General features: G+C 35.9%; 1 protein-coding gene and 1 pseudogene across 1 annotated transcript; one reads left to right on the forward strand and one right to left on the reverse strand.

The window, feature by feature from the left end:
• Positions 1-4,862: 4,862 nt before the first annotated feature.
• On the forward strand, positions 4,863-16,143 carry LOC113291601 (annotated as a pseudogene).
• An 891-nt stretch (positions 16,144-17,034) lies between these two features.
• Positions 17,035-17,937, reverse strand: LOC113291602. The gene has a single exon (XM_026541119.1). It carries the CDS (start codon positions 17,935-17,937, stop codon positions 17,035-17,037), a length of 903 nt encoding a protein of 300 aa, XP_026396904.1.
• Positions 17,938-18,770: the final 833 nt, after the last annotated feature.

Below are 18,770 nucleotides of genomic sequence, written 5' to 3' on the forward strand. Positions count from 1 at the left end.
TTAGCTTGAATCTAAATCAGGTTTTCATCTAACGGTGGATAGTATTTGCTTTGTGAGCAAGGCGAAACCCTGATTTGAAAAATTATATAAAGGAGACATCTAGCCTTGTGCAAAACTAATCCCCACACCTTACGTGTGATACTAGTTTGCGTGCTAGATTCGGTTCTCCTTTAACCTTTGGTTTTCTTCTTCTAAAACCAAGTTAACGACTTAAAGACTTCATTGGGATTGTGAAGCCAGACCGATACTACTATTATCGTAGTTGTGTGATCGGATCTTGCATCTTCTATCGTACGAGTACAATCAGATTGATTGGCTTGAGATTAACCTCTCCGACAGGCAAGATATAAAAAGTAATCACAAACATTTTCGTCTCATCGTTTTTGATTCCACGACATCTTGTTTCGCTACCATACAATTAAGATTGTTGTGAGGTGATTGATTAATCTACAATTGTTCTTCGGGAGTATAAGACCGGATTATCAATTGGTTTCTGTTCACCTTGATTTTATATCAAAAGACGAAACAAAAATTTAGGGTTTTTATGTGGGAGAAAGATTGATCCTTTGATAGACTTGTGTGTGTGAGACAGATTTTTTTATTGTCAAAGCCTGCGGTTTTGGGTCGTAGCAACTCTTAGTTGTGGGTGAGATCAGCTAAGGGAATCAAGTGCGCTGTATCCCGCTGGGATCAGATGCGTAGGGGTGCAACTGTACCTTGGATCAGTGGGAGACTGATTGGGGTTCAACTACAGTCCAGTCCGAAGTTAGCTTGGAGTAGGCTAGTGTCTGTAGTGGTTTAATACAGTGTGTGTTCAATGTGAACTATGTCCCGGGGTTTTTCTGCATTTGCGGTTTCCTCGTTAACAAAATTTCTGGTGTCTGTGTTATTTCAATTTCCGCATTATTGAAATAATACTGGTTGTGTGTTAGATCATCAATTAGAGTAATCCAACCTTTGGTTGTTGATTATCATTGATTGATCCTTGGATATTGGTATTTGGTACCATCCAAGTTATTCCTTGTGTCTGATTAAAGACTCGCTGATTTATATTAGCTTGAGTAAATCAAAACAAGAGAGAGATATTAACTCCTTGAGATACTTTTACCTAGATTGAGTCTGACTGTCTAGTTGATTCTCTAAAAAGTATTTCGGAGTTAGTCCATACAGATTGCTAAGCGAAATATTGGGTGGTATTGTTAGACCCCCGCTTTTTCAAGCATTTTGGTGGAAAAAATGTGTGTTTTTATCTCCTAGAGCAATGGTGTTTTCTCTTCCTTTAACTTTCCAAAATTCTTCTTCATAATCATGCAATTTCTGAATTTCAACCTTAGTTTCTAGCAGCTCAGGATCATTTAATCTGACACCAGGTCTACTTAGGATGTGTTCAAGATTTTTATTTAAAGTAGAAATGTTGTTTCTAATATTGCCAAAATCATTTCTATTCCAAAGACTAACTTCTCTTTTGACTTCAGCCAATCTCTTGACCAAAACAAAAGCATGGGAACCATTAATTATAGTGTCCCGAGAGGATTTTATTATTTCTCTACATTTTTGTTCAGCTTGGTAAAGACCAAAAAACTTAAAAGGCTTGAACCCGTCCTGATTGGGGATGTCTGTGTTCTAGAGGATGGAGGAAGGATCAGAGCCTAGATGGTTTAAGTATCTAATACTAGCATTAGGGAAATTAGTAATGCAAGGGCCATTTGCAACACCTCTATCAAGTCTTTCCTCTATGAGATCATTTCCAGCCTGTTGGTTAGACCATGTGAAAGGGAAACCAAAAAATCCTAAATCTTTAAGACCAATTTTATTAAAGAAAGTGTTAAATTTTCTTATATCAGCTCCATTAGCAGGGTTGCCCTTTTTTTCATATTTACTAAGGATGACATTCAAATATCCTAACACAATAAACTCGTATTATGCCCCACGTTATTAACTAGCTACCAAGAGATGTCTTTTCTATCATCTTTATAAGGACTCTCATACATAGAAGTTAGAATTCATTCCATTTTATATTTTTCATCCCATACAGAGCAATCAATTTGGTTATCATCTTTATGCAGGACTTTAAGTTTAATAGGATTATTCGAGGCTACATCTAAGCCACCAGCTCTCCCTATAGGATTTTGACAAACATGATTATAATAGGAAGAAGCATGAAGAGTATTTTCAACAAAATTATGCAATTGTTTAGTTTAAGACAAGAAAATTATATTAGGTTCATGGGAGTTTATAAGTTTCTTCAATTGCTTCCTAGTATGCTTTTGACCTAAACCTTGAATTGCTAGAAAAAAGAAACATTTGGATAACTAAATTTCAAAAAGTTGAGAGTTCTCTTACTAAAATCTTTCTTCTGTGTTTCCACATAAGAGTTTTTAATCAAACCATAGAAATTTCGATGTAAAATCATAGAGAGGGTTTGGAGAAAAACCTGATTAGCAGAGATATCCAAAATATTAGCAGGCGAAAAACCATCCTTTCTTTCCACTTTAACTCCAACATTTCTAACAAATCTCATTCCTTTCACAACCTTGGTCGCCTTGTGAGACTTAATGGGTTTTTTGTTGTTGCCAAGGGAGGTTGTTGTGCCAGAATAACCACAATGGAAGTTAAGAAGAGGTTTACCAGAGAAAATTGGTTTCAAAATGGATTTAGAATCAGTCTGAGTAACAGTACAAGGTGTGGATTTAGGCTTTTTCTGGGGTGAAGAAGGTTTTGAGCATCTTTTATCTTTTGTTTACTAGAAGAAGGATTCAAGATTTCAGCAAGGTGGATCAAAGTGTTTGGGATCGATTTTGCAGTTTTGTTTCTCTTCCACTTTTTGGAGGTAGTCGGAGGAATGGGGAAAATTGACATATTAGTCTTTTGGTATTTCGAATATGGGACAAAACCCGGTGGGTGAATAGGATTCGACCCAACATATTTATCTGGGTTTTGTGTTTCAGAGACCCGAGCTTTGAAAGGGTTATAGGAGAAATTGTCAATGTTGTGCTCTGGGAAAGCCACAGATTTGTTGTTTGCAGTGACACGATGAAGAATAGCTTTACAGGGTTGCATACCAGATGATCCAGAGATAAGAGATTTTCCTTTGGAGCTTTGAGTTTCATCCTTCTTTACGGTCAATTGATTTGATGATGGAATATCCATATCTTCAGCGTCCAACCTTAAAGCAGAGAAAGTGTTTGTGTTTTGAATGATTTTTGATTAAAATCTTGTGGTGTTCGCATATTTTGTTGTCTGACTCACTTTCAGAGAAGGATTTGTAGAGTTGAAAGCTGGGTTAAGGAGATTTTTGGTAGACAAAGCCATCTTAGAAACCAGAATCTCTCTCCTCTTGGGGGAGCAGTTGTTTTTAGAGTGATCCAAAGTTCTTCAGAACTGGCACAATTTGAAAGGGTGAAGAGCATAAGAGAACTCAATCCATGTTTTGACACCTTCCACCATACACGATGAGCCAAAAGGGAGCATTTTTGTTACTTCAACCTCAACCATGGTCTCCACATTTTTTTCATAATAATCTCTCCCATAGGGTTTTTTAAACAAAATCAGTTCTCCAGCAGGTTGTGTGATTCCTTTCAAAGCTTCATAAGTAATGTAGTCGTTTGGAACTCTCTTCATTTTTATACTTAATCGAACCTTTTCAAATTCCTCCTCTTTTATCTTGTGAACACCTTCAAAAGGGATTTGTATGATTTAAATAATTGAATCATTTATCCACCAAGGTTTAGGATAGTTAATAGATAGAATATTTGTAGCATGAGAAAATCTGAAGTGGAAGTAGTTCTTTTTCTTTTGAAAAGGTGTAACGGTTACCTCTTTCTTCAGGTTCCAGTACTTTATTGCAAAGATTTGCGCCTCTTGGTAGTTAACATTGATGGTTCTATGAAGTTTACCAACAACACTCCAGTTATCATCTTGAGGAGCCTTTGGTTTAAGAGAATCTCTAATAAGAATAACCACTGGTCTTAAAGGATCATGGATAATTTGACTAGATTGAAAGGATTCTGTAATTTCATCAACTGATGAGGAATCGGGAGAGAAGGAGATGGACATGACTAGGTTTTGAATAACCAGTAGGGTGAAATTCTGAGGAGGACCAAGTACTATACTTAGATAGAGATAAATTTCTTCAGTATTTTGTACCCAATAAAAGAAGTACTTCCGAATACAAAGTGAGAGAATAGAGATAAAATTTTGAATATCGTTGGAGCCAAAAAGGAGCTTGTGACTTCTGGTCATCTAGGTACAGAGATTCTTTGAGATAGCCTTGCATGTTTGAGAAATTCTGATATCAATTTGTTTTATGCAACCATGTTGTCTTGAAGTGGCAGAGTTCCAGGCTAAGAGGGCTAGGTGGTATTTATTTTTCTTGGATTTGTATGAAAAACTATTGACTGAGTGCAAAATAGACTTGGAATTGGAAGAAATCTTCTGATGCTTGTGTGGGATAGTTGTTTCCATACTAGGAATGTAGAGGCACATGGGAAGGGGGGAGGGGGGATGAGGGATAAAGTGTTTCTATGATCTTGAAAATAGCTAACCCATATCCCGAGGTCAACATCCAAGGACGTACTCGGAGTAAAGGAGAAAGGGTCCCGAAGAAAAGTGGATTCCGGTGATGGTTCAACGCCTGTAATCCAAAGGAAATCAGCAGTCAGTACCAAAGACCAAGAAAAAAAATTGAATTTTTTTTTCGAGAATTAAAGATAGAGCAACAAGATAGTTAGATTCCACAGAAAGGCTCTTAGAATTCCTAGAGGGATTTAATGCAATTAAAATCGACTCTTCATGTTTTTTTCTATAAAAGGGAGAACAATGCAGAGAATCAACAAAAGAGAAAAAAATCTAAGAGCGGAAAGATGAGAGGGTATGAGTTTAGAGAAAATCCCCAATATTCAGTCCCCATTTTTGAGACATGGGTTCCAGCAGAGGAAGTAGATATGATAGCTCGTGCAGATGGTTTGATTCTTCCATGTCCAACGTTCATAACTTCAGTTGCTAGAAGGCATGAGGTTATTGACGTAGAAGCAGAGCCTGTCAATCTTGAGACCGAAGAGACTAAGAAAAGAGAGGAAAAACCAGGAGCATCACATTTGCAGTACAGAGCTTAAGAGATGAAAAGGGTGAAGACAAAGGTGGTTCTGAAGTGCAGACGTTTTTGAAGTTTAAATTTCACTTTTATCTTCTTAGGAGATGAAATGTTTGAGATTAGCGAGAGAGAGTGTACACTGGGTTTTGAGGGTTTGTTATTTGGAAGAATAAATTGATTTGGAGTCTGTTTAATCTATTCTCAAAGATTTTTGTTTGATAATTTTGTTTGCTTTGATGAACAATGGGGTTATTTTGATGTTTTTTGGTTATTTGGTTTGAAATCTTATGAATTGTTCTGGTTATTTGATTTGAATCATTACATTCAAGGTTGTTTTTCTGGTTATTTTCTTTGTTGTTTTTCTAGTTGTTGATGTTGTACGTCTGCATCTCTCTCGTTCATTGTGAGTATATATCTCTAGAAGGAAAGAAAGGGATGTGGAGGTGTTGATGTTAGGAACCCACTTCGAAAAATCACACCTCACCAATCTCACTTTTTGTAGGGTTTACAGGTCACTCGGATATACATGTACACACTCCTTTATCTGACGAGGGATTTTTTTTTTCCTTTTGTCTTGTATGAATTTTGGTCCTCCAACCAACTTAATACCCTTGTTAACAACCATTAAAATTTTGAACTGTATGTTGCTCTCGCATTTTTTTGTTTGCGGAAAATGTGGGCACAACCGTTGAACAGACCTAGCTGGAAGACCAGCTCCAATGTGTTGATCTAAAGGCCATTATTAACTGCAAAGTCCAACCTTAGATTCTTCCATTCAGAGATTGGAAAAAGGAAAAAAAAAGGGGGGGGGGGGGAATCAAACCCTTTTTAGTAGAACTTCTTTAAAATAATAGCTTTGAGACCTAAAAAAATATTATTTTAGAGAGATTAATATTTTAGCGAGAAAAAATTTAACCTATACAAGCCTAATTGGGCCTAAAGAATTTTATTATTTTAGAGAGATTATTATTTTAAGAAAGTTTTACTGTATTTTTACCTCCCGCACGCATTGTGGGCGATTAGCAACTGAAAATGAGAAGGTACCTACTACACCACTAACTCTTTCGTCCGTGAAGCTATATGGACAAACCTTGTACAATTCGTATGTTCGGATACGAAATCTGTTTTCAAGATTGTATAGACAAATAAACCTTTGGATGGTCAGTTAAGATGCAAATCCACAAGGTCGATCTAGTATGTGTTTGAACCTTCAAAATCTAGATTCAATCAAGACAAAGTCTTGTATCATTTATATTCAAAGATCTGAATCCAATAAGAACAAGTCTTGCGAGATCTTTACTATTAAGTTTAACTTACTACTTGTAATATTTCAATTATAAAGATAAAATCGTATATGCAAAAAAGAAATACCACATGGCACTGGAAATTTGTTAGCTAGGAAATATGTGATTTAGCAGTAAAATCCTGGGACCTCATCCAGGTTGAACATCATATCATATTAAGCCGCTATAAATACTAGCCTTCTATCATAATTTGGATCAAGTTCTCTTTACACCTTCAGGTTTTCCCTTACATTTAGGATTGTCATATCAAACTTTCATAAGAAGAAAGTTTATATGCGTTACCAACCTTAGATGGATTTGAATCTTTGAAGACTTGAAGCACATTAGTCAGTCTCATAGACATCATTTCCAATTTGTTGATATATTCTTGTACTTGTAAGAATGTTTATAATCATGTCCTCCAAGGTGTAGCAAGTGCAGACTCAAATATGTTGTGTTTGGTTTCATGCGGAAATTTCATAATTAGTTTATGTAACAAACGAAACTTGAGACAAACTTGAAAAATCAAAATTAGTTTTTTCATCAATATGTGATATATCTATCATATCAATCAAGGAATTTGGTGAAAGAACATCTAGACCATTGTCAAGATTGAATAAGGTATTATTATACTCGTCATAGGCGATAATTTTCGTGACAATATCAACAATAGTTGTTTCTTCTTTTGAATCATAACAATCTGATGTTTCATCAAAGATTGCAGCAAGGGCCTTGCTTTTAGTGTATTTCTAAGGTTATGATACCCATTGGCCAGGTCTCCCAAACCTTTAACTTGTAAAATTGAGGCATATCTTCACCATCACTATCTTGAATGTTCTTGTTTTTAGGATGAATACGATGTACTTGACGAAAATGGATGGAGGTTCTTCAAATAAATGTTTATTCCTTTCTTTAGAAAATCTCTAAATTGTCGTGTGATCAACTATACAGTAAATGTCAAGATCTCCATGTGACTCTTCATTTTCATTGTCATGACCTTTCTCTATTTCAAAAATACTTTCACCCTTTTAAAGATAATTAAGCTTCTCATTGGCTTTAAAGGTAATGTCATTTCAGTTTACACATGTTGTTCATGATCAAGGATTCTTAATTTTCTAAAATTATAAGATAATACATTTTTTGTTACCTATGTAGACCCCATACGAAATATAAATTAATAATTCATTATATTTATATATATATTCAATGTTTTATGTAGATTTCTTGAAAAATAATTCATTTGTCTTCCGTTTTTAGTTAAAATCAATATCACATTGAATTTCATCTTTAATTTTTCATTGGTATTTGTCATCTTGTGCATGGATGCACATGATAAACGCCAATCATTGTACTGATAAATAATCGTAATAATTTTTAGTGTTGTTTTCTCATAGCCTAGCGAGAAATTATTTAATATGATTGTCGCTTTAACAACCTCGTTTCGTGAAGGGGGATCTATTTTAAAACTTTTATCATCTTCTTTCTCATATGTATCAGTTCCCAAAACGCTCTCAATTTCTTCATTAGTCAACAATTGCGTAACTTAATTTTCTTCCGGATATTCAGGACATCTTGACATTTATTGAGTTGCGATAACCCGACTTTTCGATCAAACTTTGCAAGTCTTGAGTGATATCACCGTCTTACTGTTCAACTGAATTGTCTAAACTTATGTTATCTGTTAATCGGAGTTACAACGAATTAAAGTGGAAGATTGAAGGGTGCTTTGAAGAATTTAATATTCAACAGTATTTAGAAAAATATTATTTGATTATAAATTTATTTATATGTTAATAAGATATTAATGAATATATAAATTAATAATTACTAATTTATCGGTTAATTAACATCTCGCTTAATTAATAAAATAGGGTGGTCCCAACAACATTAATTTATAGAGTTTCTACTGTATTTAAGATTTTGGTGAAACTTTAAAACGTGTTTGGGTATTGATTTATTATTCCTAAACAATCTCAACAAGACTAATTATTTTCCTTATTTATTTACACAAGACTAACAAATCTTCAGATCCTTATTTCTCCCGCAATATCTTAATAGATCCCCTGTTTACGCCTACATATATTGATAAACTACTAATTCATAAGGGAACGGATGCTGTTCTAGAGAACATAGTTAGTCTGTCAAGGCAATGTTCGTATTTGCACTACAGCCAAGGGGATGTTATCGCACAATCCCCTCATACGGCTCCTCGTTCAACTCTTTCGAAGTCATTGGATCCCTGTTCGAGAATCTCCTCCCTTCTTCCACTCCGTCCCGAAGAGTAACTAGGACCAATTCAGTCGCAAGACCGAAACTCAAAGGAATTGACGGGGGCCTGCACAAGCGGTGGAGCATGTGGTTTAATTCGATACAACGCGCAAAACCTTACCAGCCCTTGACATATGAACTAGACACCGGTAGTTAAAAATAAACTAAAAAACCAACCGTAGAAAAATATCCTTTGGTATAAATAAAACCAACTGTAAATCAAGAATTTTTTACGGTTAAGTATTATTACATTCGAACACAATTTACGGTTAAGAGTTTTTAGTTTCCTAACCGTAACAGCTTCAGATAACAACTTTATGGTTACGAAATTAAGAATACCTTACCGTAAAGAGTTCTGCAAAGCTTTTCTTTTTTAGTGATTCAATCGATTTAACCATTTCAAACGTAATTAATTTGTTAATTACCATCAATTATGTCAATTTGTTACTCCGTATCTTTAAAAGAAATTTCAATCAACGAATATAAGTCTTTTGAATCGTTCTAAGATGATGAAAAGATTTCAATTACAAAAAATAAGGATATGCAGTTGATAAAGGAGAGGAAATTTAGAATAAGAACATGAGCAGATTTTTTTAATTAGAATTATGTTTTGATTTTAGTTTTTAGGTTTTTATTTTAGATGAAGGGTAACTTAGGTATTTGTTATTGCATCAAGACACTCCATAACCTACTTTTTAGTTACTAGGTTCATGTGAAGTCCCAATATTAGGTTTTTGTTTTAGCTTGTATCTTGATAATATTGTTTTCAAGAAGTCGGGATAGTACTTGTATTTTTTGGTGTATACTAACTACGTTTTTAAACTTCGGCAGTTTAAGCAGCAGGGATACAATTTTGAGAAGAAGTTTGTCACTGCTACAGATAATTCTAACCCATGGTGGAAGTTGCTGGAAGGGGCTGTAGAGAAAGCTAACGGAAATCTAGGTAAGCCTGAGATCTTCCCAGCCCCAACTGATACTCACTGGAATCCACTTACTTACTCTAGTCTTTTGTGAAAGACTTGAAGTCACCCCTCTCCCTCTGTTGTAAATGGAGGTTTCTCTTTACGCTATCACCATCTTTTTATGATTCTTTATATTTTCAGTTCAGTCATCAACAATTTCAGATAATTCACCTGAGATTATATCCAGGTTCCAATAATACCTAAAACTCAACATAGCTCAACCAAATCCCAAATACTATGAAGCTGCAGATTTCATAATTTCACAAGCTAAATCACTAAATTTAGGATACGAAACCCTAGAATATGCCAAGGGAATGCCTTTAGTTCTCCTCAAATGGACTGGTAAGAATCAAAATATCCCTTCAATCTTATCGAATTCACACATGTATATTGTCCCAGTTGAACATCATAAATGGAAGCACCCACCTTTTGATGCAAACATCGATCAATTAGGCAACATTTATGTCAGATGATCGCAAGATATGGAATGTGTCGGATTACAGTAAGTCGAAGTGATTCGTCGACTGAAAAGTTCTGGTTTCGAACCAATTAGAAATTTTTATTTATCTTTTGTACCTGGTGAAAAGATCGGTGGCCTGGCTGGTGCACAAAAAATTTGCTGACTCCGAAGTAGGCCTGTCAATATTTGTCCGATATCCGGTATCCGTTTCCGAGTATTCGAGATCCTATAGGATTTTATCCGTTTTATCGGATATCGGATCGGATATTTTATCGGATATTTCTTCCTTAACATATCGGAAACGGATTAGACCCCATCCGAAATGTTAATATCCGATATCCGATAATATAGGAACTTATTTATAATTTATCCTAATTTCGAGTCTAGTATCGGATATTGTCGGATAAATATCCCATAAGTGTCAATTATGAAAATGTTTTACAAGGGTTTTTAAGCTTTTTTGTTATAACCGGATACTATCGGATATCCGACAGCTTAGCCTATCGGAATCGATATCTGATTTTGATATCCTATAGGATATTATCGGATATCGAATATCCGGTAGTGCTTAACATGTCGGATATCGGATTTCTAAATATCCGACGGATATTCTTCCATTGACAAGCCTACTCCGAAGATTTTTGGAATTTTCTTTGCCATCAATTTTTCTTCCACCTGCTTTGAATTACAGTTTATGAGTATATTTATTTATTTATACTAGATTTGTTCCCGTGCTATGCGACGGGCATCTTTTTAATTTGGTTTGTGTGGGGTTTCGCTCCGCCTAGTGGCAATGGTTTTTGATTTAGTGGGCGCGGGCTTCCCCAGTCCTGTGACTATGTACTTTGATTTAGTGTGCGTAGGGCTTCGATCCGGGGAAAATACATTAAATAGGCGCAGAAAAGATATGAAATTTGGACAGTGTGTTTTTTCTTCAATGTGTTTTTTTTTTAATCTTTTCCCAAGTTTGCTGAAAAGAGACCATGATTTAAAACTAAATTTGGGGTTTTCTTTCAGGTTTGTAATTTTTAGACGGATTACGCGTTGTCAATTGTCCTCGTCAAAGTCCTTGTTTCCCTAAACCAAAAAAAAAAATCGTATTTAGACGAATATGAAGCGAGGATTTTATCACCGTCAAACGTGGGAGTTCTTTTTGGCTATGCCTTTTAAGTCTCTGGATTATTCAACTCTTTCTCATTTCTTTTCCTTGAAGTTACAACTTTCTTTCTTAGCAACCCCCCACTTCTTTACATGCATCTCTTTATCGTGGTGTTTCTTACATACGCCTTTTCACTTCTCTTTCATCTCTTTATCGTGGTGTTTCTTACATACGCCTTTTCACTTCTCTTTTATTATACAATACGACGACTTTGTTATTTTCTTCGAGTCCCATAGTCAACTTCCTCTCTTAATGAGCAACAAAAAGTAATCATATCATATTAATTGAGACCCAGATGTTTGAAGAAAATATGAAATTTAAAAGAAAAGTCTCATTATGTACTTACCTTGGTTACAGAAACACTCGAGTGTACTCATTACCATTTTTCTGAAGCTTTTCTCCAAATGATATCCAGTTTCCTGTTACCATCTGCATGCATCTCTAAATTTTGGGGCAAAAACATGAAAGGTGGTGTTCCTGTTATGGTGACAAAAACGTGAAAGGTGGCGCTCTTGAGTCTCCTAAGTTCAACATGTTCTGCAGAAGTCATCATCTACATCAAAGTATAGGTATTTCCTCCCTAATTAGTCAGAAACTCTTAAAAATGGAAAATTACATAAAACATAAGCATTACCTGTGATCTTGAATCATCTCCTTCCATGGAAGAGGTATCTGTAGAACTTAAATTGTAAAAGTGCAACTGTAAGCCAGGTAGTTTGATTCTTTGATGTCTTCAACTGTTCCTCAGTATCTGACGGGATCTTTAATTAAGCTTTTGCAAATCTCCTTCATCTAGATGCAACCATCGAAATGCAAGCAATATGAAACATTACATATATAATGACAGTATATATATGCTGAATTTGAGCGTATAAATTTGATGGTCGCATAGATATATCGCAGGCACAGTACCTGAAAATACATAACCAACCAGACCAATTAAATTCGTAGTATCCACAATGATAGAGATATAGATCTACCTAAGCAAAGACGATTTCATCGATTAAGTTTTGTAATATCACAAAACCAATTTTCACAAGTTCTGTGATATTTATTCAAACATTGGTTAGTATAACAAATTAACAATTATCAAATGAGTTTTCCTGATACCAGGGTTTTATGGAAAAACATAAAATAAAATAAACCATCAATCAATGTGATCCTTTGATGAGCCAATTTTCTTCGTAAGTATTTTGTTGTTAATTACTGTAAGAAAAGTATGCACTGGCAGCACTGCATTTGCGAACAACATAAATTGAGAACTTCAATATAACAATATGAAGAAAAAAATACCAACAAAGAGAAAACTCAATACAAAATTATACACTGTTGAATCTCCCTAGGTTCATCTGATGTTGGTTTTGTGCACATTGTTATGCAGAGATGTATCTTTCATATGGGCGACACCACTCATGGAGCAAGGTATTAGAAAACACATTAGTGAGATTCGTGGAAGCTAGATACATGGGATAAGACTGTGATACCTGAATATCCAGTATTCCACATGTTGAGTCCCTCAAAATCTGTTTTTCCTCGAATTTTTGGTCATACTTAAATTCAATGACATATAATAAAAATCTTCAAAGGCTGTTTCTGATTGTTGGTTAACAAAAGATATTTTGCAACAATGTAAAATCAGAACAAAAGTTTGAAATTCTTACCGTAATGTTTGAACCGCAACAATCTTCTCCAGAGATGAACTTGGTAGTCTCTGTGACAGGAAAGTGAGACGAAAATTCAGTTACATGAACTTTTCAGCTTCAAGATACCAACCCGATCCGAGAAATATATAAAAATTAGTTTTTCACCTGTATAATATTAGGTAAGTAAATAACAATTCTAAGAGATGACAATCTAGAAATGAACCGTAAATTTTGACTATGCATGTATAATCACCTGCAATATATAAAAAGAAAAAAAAACAGAAATCAATAGCAAATTAAAAAGGACGAAAACTGACCATGAATTGGAAATCAACTTCTGCTTTGAATTGGCTTCAGCACAATGATCTTTCAACCATGCAACACTTAGAACCGTTAATGGATGAGATAGAGAAGTGAAAAACCTAAAATTTGCTAAACCCAAAAAATTATTCTCCTGCCTAAACCTAAGACGTCCCTAGATTTCATCAATTTTACGAATCTTATTGTACGCAAATCAGTAATTTTAATAAAAACGAACCAAAAGATAAATTGAATAAATTAAGGTGTGTTCATAGAAGAAAATGGAGGAAAAGGTAAGGATCGGATAGGTAGATAGTAGAGTGATCGAAGCCTCCAACAAGTTTAACACAATACAATTTAAGAATCAAATTTATTAGACACGGATATATATTAATGGAAACATCTATATTGATCGTTAAGACATCTCAAGGAAACATAGGAAAATCAAGAAACCTAGCGATCAGACAGAATATTCCAAATTCTAAACGAACCGCTGCACCAAAACCAAGCGGAGAACATTAGGAAACAGTGTCTATAACTAACTACAGGAGAATTACGGATTTTCTTTTTTAACACGAACTCCTGCTTTCCTTAATAACCGATTTCCTTTTATCGGTGAAAATCTCGGATTTGTTTTTAGAGTTTGACGTTTTTTTTCTTCTTTTATTTATTTAACGTTTTGGACGAAATTTTTGTCCACCCTTATTAAAGTACAGTTAAGTATAGGTGTAAACACGGTGTAACTAAATAATTGAAGTTTAAATTCTAGAATAAGTATTGTCTATCTATTTTTTTGTTAACACCTTTACTAACAAACAGTTAAGTAGCTTATGTAAACAAAGTGTAAAAAGAAAAATATTAACACCAATAGAATTATGCCAAGTGTCCTCACCATAGCTTCCGCATTAGAAAAGGCCTTTTTAGACCAATAGGAAGCGAGGATTTCATCACGGTTTAATGTGAGAGTTTTATTTGTCAAGGCCTTTAAGGGGGAAGAAGGGTTCGTTTTTCAATAAATTTTTTACTTTTTTATCGGCAAAACTAATGGTGTAAGTGTGAGTTCCGGGTAGCAGTTTTACCACAGAGAAATCTACCATTGGTACTACATAATCCATTTCATCAATAATTTGGTGACTACTAATCCTTTAACACCAAGGATTGTTGGATAGACAATCATTAACATAGTCCACACACTCCCACCGCTTCATCATCCTAGTAAGAAAAGTCCTAGGTAGAGTAACTAGAACATGGCCGTGGTGTGTAATCTCCACAATGCCCTACATAATCGCTACACTAACATGGACCCCCTTTTTCGGGAACTTTCTATTGGTCGGGATAGCAGTAATGTCTTAAAATTGACTTGTCTGGAAACTTCCGAAACTTTACCGAAGAACTCTTGAATCACTTGGCTTATTGATCCTTCATGTATGTTGTGTCCCAGGTTTGGCTTCACCAAATTAGAATTACAGGATTTTTTATGGGAAGAGGAGCCCATGGTGGCTAGTAATTAAAGCAACTGGATTCCCTGACCATGGGGCAAAAATTTATGACAACAGTGCAATGAGAGAATTTGTTGAAAAGTATTGAAATAGTGAGGAGGTTTAGAGCGTCACAGTTTGATCTGGTGAAAGCAGGGTTGAAAGCTGGAGGTGAAGTTATTTCGGTCAACATGGCCTTCTTGAAAGCTCGGACGCGAACTCCAACAATATGTAGAGCTTATAATACTGAGACTTCCCCTTTTTTAACTTGGCATAGAGTGTCATGGATTCGAGCCGAAAAACTCGTATAATTATTTGTAATGCTTATACGAATACCTTTCTCCAATTTACATAGTGTCTTCTTGATTTGTTTTTTTATCGTTCTGTAGGGGTTCGTCATGAATCTGCAGCCATCTGAAGCTGAGGATGGTTTTAACATTCAAATTCCACCAACTGCCGATACAAATTCCTCAGAGAAGGATTTCTGAAGAATGGGTACCTTCTTTGTGCAACATGACATTTGAGGTAGGAAGCAACTCTGACATTGATTTCTGCAAAAACTAATTTTGAATAAGAAACGACCAGATGGTCGTCACTTTTTCTTTAACCGCCAATTTTACTGGTGGTATGTTCTCCATTTCTTTTGTTTTGGTACAATTCACAAGGCATCTGAACATAACAACACAGAGAGTGAGAGAGGGACATTGTATTTCTCATACCATTTCTGTTACACGAGTCTTACTAATCTGGGGGTTAACTGTCAAGTATCAACATTGTACCAGTGGGGAATGCTTAGATAGGATTGTGGTAGATGTAGAGGATTAGTTTTACGGTTGAAAACCCCGTGCCGACATGTATCAGTTGTTTACTAACATGTGGCAATGTGATGTTAAAACTGGCACGATATTTGAAGTACGTACTAACTGTTGGATTTATTTGGAGGCACTGCTTCAGGTTTATTATGATAATTGACATAATTTATAATGTTATTAGTTTTCCTTCTCAACCAGTTTCTAATCCATTTTGTAACCCTTTTTTTTCCAGTAATAATGAAAAAATAGGTTATCACAAGTCCGTAAACTGAAAAGAACCTCATGACCATCAGGTCCTTCCAGTTCTAAGAGAAGAAAAGAAAAGAAATTTATCTCTCAACTATCTCAGCCTATTTATGAATCATATCTTGAAAGCGAATTCCCTCGAGAGCTTTAGATGGGATTTCCTAATACATAATCAAAGCCTTGATGTCCATAATTAGCTTGTCATCACTTCTCTCGGTACCCTTCAAGATGCGATTATTTCGCTCTTTCCAAATGGACCCAAAAATGGCATACGGATTGCGTTCCACATATAATTCCCTGCAGTAGTAAAATCTTTTTTGTCGATCTCAAGAAAAACATCTTTCACTTGTTCCTTGAACACCCAGCTTGTCCCAAAAATGTTTTTGAAATGATCTCAAACTTTTGATGCCTTGTTACAGTGTAGTAGTAGTAGTAATTGATTGATAGATTCCATACTCTCTTTGCACATAACACACGGATTTTCCGTAATAAGACCTTTATGTTGGAGATTATCGATTGTCAAAATCGAATTATGATGGACCAAGCAGATAAAGAAACTAACCTTTGTCGGCACGTTGGAATTCCGTATTGAATTTTATGGAAAAGAGACAGTACTTGAATTCTCCAAGTGTTCATAACATGATTTAACAATGAATTTTACACAAACCCTTCATAACCAAAGTAAACAAAAAGGGAGACAAAACATCCCTTGTCGCAAACCCCTAGTACTAGCAAACATATTACCAGGGGTCCCATTAACTAGGATCGAAAAATGAGCGTCAGAGATACAAGAAAAGATCAATTTCCTCCAGTGACTCCCGAGGCCCATTCTCGCCATCGCCAAGTCTTATTAGTGCAAATTAACACGATCATATGCTTTCTCAACATCCAATTTAAAAACCCAACCAGATTGTTTCTCTCGAAGATTTGAATCAATGCATTCATTAGCTAGCAGAATACTGTCCACTATTTGTCTATCTGCCACAAAAGCACTTTGAGATTCACTTATAAGCTTGGGAAGTTACCTTTTTAGGCGAGTGGACAGAACCTTGGTGATGATCCTATACAAAGTGTTGATCACACTAATAGGTCGAAAGTCCCTTACATCCTCCATATTATCCCTCTTTGGAATGAGTGTAATAAACGTGTTGTTTGCTCTCCAATCCAGAAAACTTGTCTCCACAAAATGAGAGATAATTTTCTTAAAATCTTCTTTAATGATTCCCAGAAATGAGTGTAAAAATAAACTGGAAACCTGTCAGGTCCCGGGGCCATATTGGTGTCCATTTCCTTCATAGCTCGTAGCACTTCATCTTCAGTGATTGGGAGCTCTAGAGCATCGATTTCAGACTTATCCAAAGAAGAAAATGTGATATCGTCCAAGAAAGGTCTGACTGCATGATCATCCCTGTATAAAGCTTCATAAAAGCTTTAGATAATGCTTTGTAATTAATCAGGTCTTGATCTTCAGTAAGGTTTCCCTCCACTCTCAGAGACCCAATGAAATTTGATATGTTTCTAAAAGTGGCATTTCTGTGGAAGAAAGTTGTATTTTTGTCTCCCTCCTCTATCCACTCTTGTTTACACTTGTTCCTCAGCCTAATATTCTCATGTTTAGCCCACTCCAGATATTCTTTTTTTTCGTTAACTCTATCAATCCTATCTTCCTCCGTAGTTGTCCCGTCCCTCTGCTTTGTGTCCAAAACTCCAATCTTCACCAAACTATCATTCACAAGTTTGTCCACTTTGCCAAATGTATTCTTGTTCCATTCTTTCAGAAGACCTTTTAGAGCTTGTAACTTTTTGCAGAAAATGAATCCAGGATTACCACGAAAGTGCAAGGCCCGCCACCACACCTCCATTATCGAATAAAGATTACCATCTTGTAACCACATGAGCTCAAACTTGAAAGGCCGTGGCCCATTAATGACCATCGAAAGAGATAATTGAAGAGGAGAGTGGTCAGATGTTAGCCTTGGTTTCGCCACTTGATGTGTCCCTGAAAAAAACTCATCACATTTGGAATTTATAATGAACCTATCAATTCTACTGCAAATAGGGTTCTCTTGAAGGTTCGACCAAGTATATTTTGCACCAAATAACAGCAAATCCACCAGATCCCAGTCAGTGATGAATTTATCAAAGTCGTTCATTTCTCTACTAATAGGCCGCACCCTATTACGATCTTTCAGAAGCCTGGTAATGTTGTAATCCCCACAAAAACAACCTGGCATATCCCACAAGCTGGCCACGACGCCCAATTCCCTCCATGGACCTCTTCTAGTCTTCCGGGACCATATACATTAGCTATGAACCAGTCGATATAGTAGTTATTGTCCTAAAGCATGCTGCAATAGTATGACTCGCTTCTAGTCTATCCAAAAGAGTCAGCTTCTTGCTATCCCACATGATGCACATACCTCGAGAAGCGCCTTGTGAAGGTTAAAATAAAAATTCCACACCATGTTTACCCTAGATTTCTTTCCTCATTTGCTCGTCGAAGACTTCCAATTTGGTTTCGTGAAGAACAACGACGTCGGGATTCCACTTCTCCAGGACAGATTTAATAATAACTATTTATCAAAATCCCCTAAGAGCGTCCACAATGGTACGATCATAACCAAAGATCAAAGACCAAAACAAACGATCAAATTTGAGAGTAGTCTGGAGTGTGACGTTAAGGCAGTGGAGTATTTTTAGTCGAGCGGAAGTATAATGAACGCTTGCATGTGGAGCGTTCATATAATCTTCGTCCCGAAGAGGCGTTGATATAGTTTACGCTCGTTGTGGGGCGTTGTTAAAGAATACGCTCGTTGTGGGGCGTTCATATAGTTAACGCTCGGAGAAGGGACGAACATATAATCTACGCCTGGTGTGGCGGACACGTGAATCAACGCCTCATTCAGGCGTTAAGAATATCAACGCCTCATTCAGGCGTTAAGAATATCAACGCCTCATTCAGGCGGACATATAATTCAACGCTTCATACGGGCGAACTTATAATCAACGCCCGTTCTGGCGAATGTATAATGAACGCCCCCTTGTCAGGCGTACGTATAGTGTTGTA

Source organism: Papaver somniferum, chromosome 6 (genome assembly GCF_003573695.1).
Source record: "Papaver somniferum cultivar HN1 chromosome 6, ASM357369v1, whole genome shotgun sequence".
Classification (NCBI taxonomy): domain Eukaryota; kingdom Viridiplantae; phylum Streptophyta; class Magnoliopsida; order Ranunculales; family Papaveraceae; genus Papaver; species Papaver somniferum.

Excerpts from the sequence above, each read along its gene's own strand:
- LOC113291602 (XM_026541119.1), bottom strand. The coding sequence starts at position 17,937 with ATGCCAGGTTGTTTTTGTGGGGATTACAACATTACCAGGCTTCTGAAA.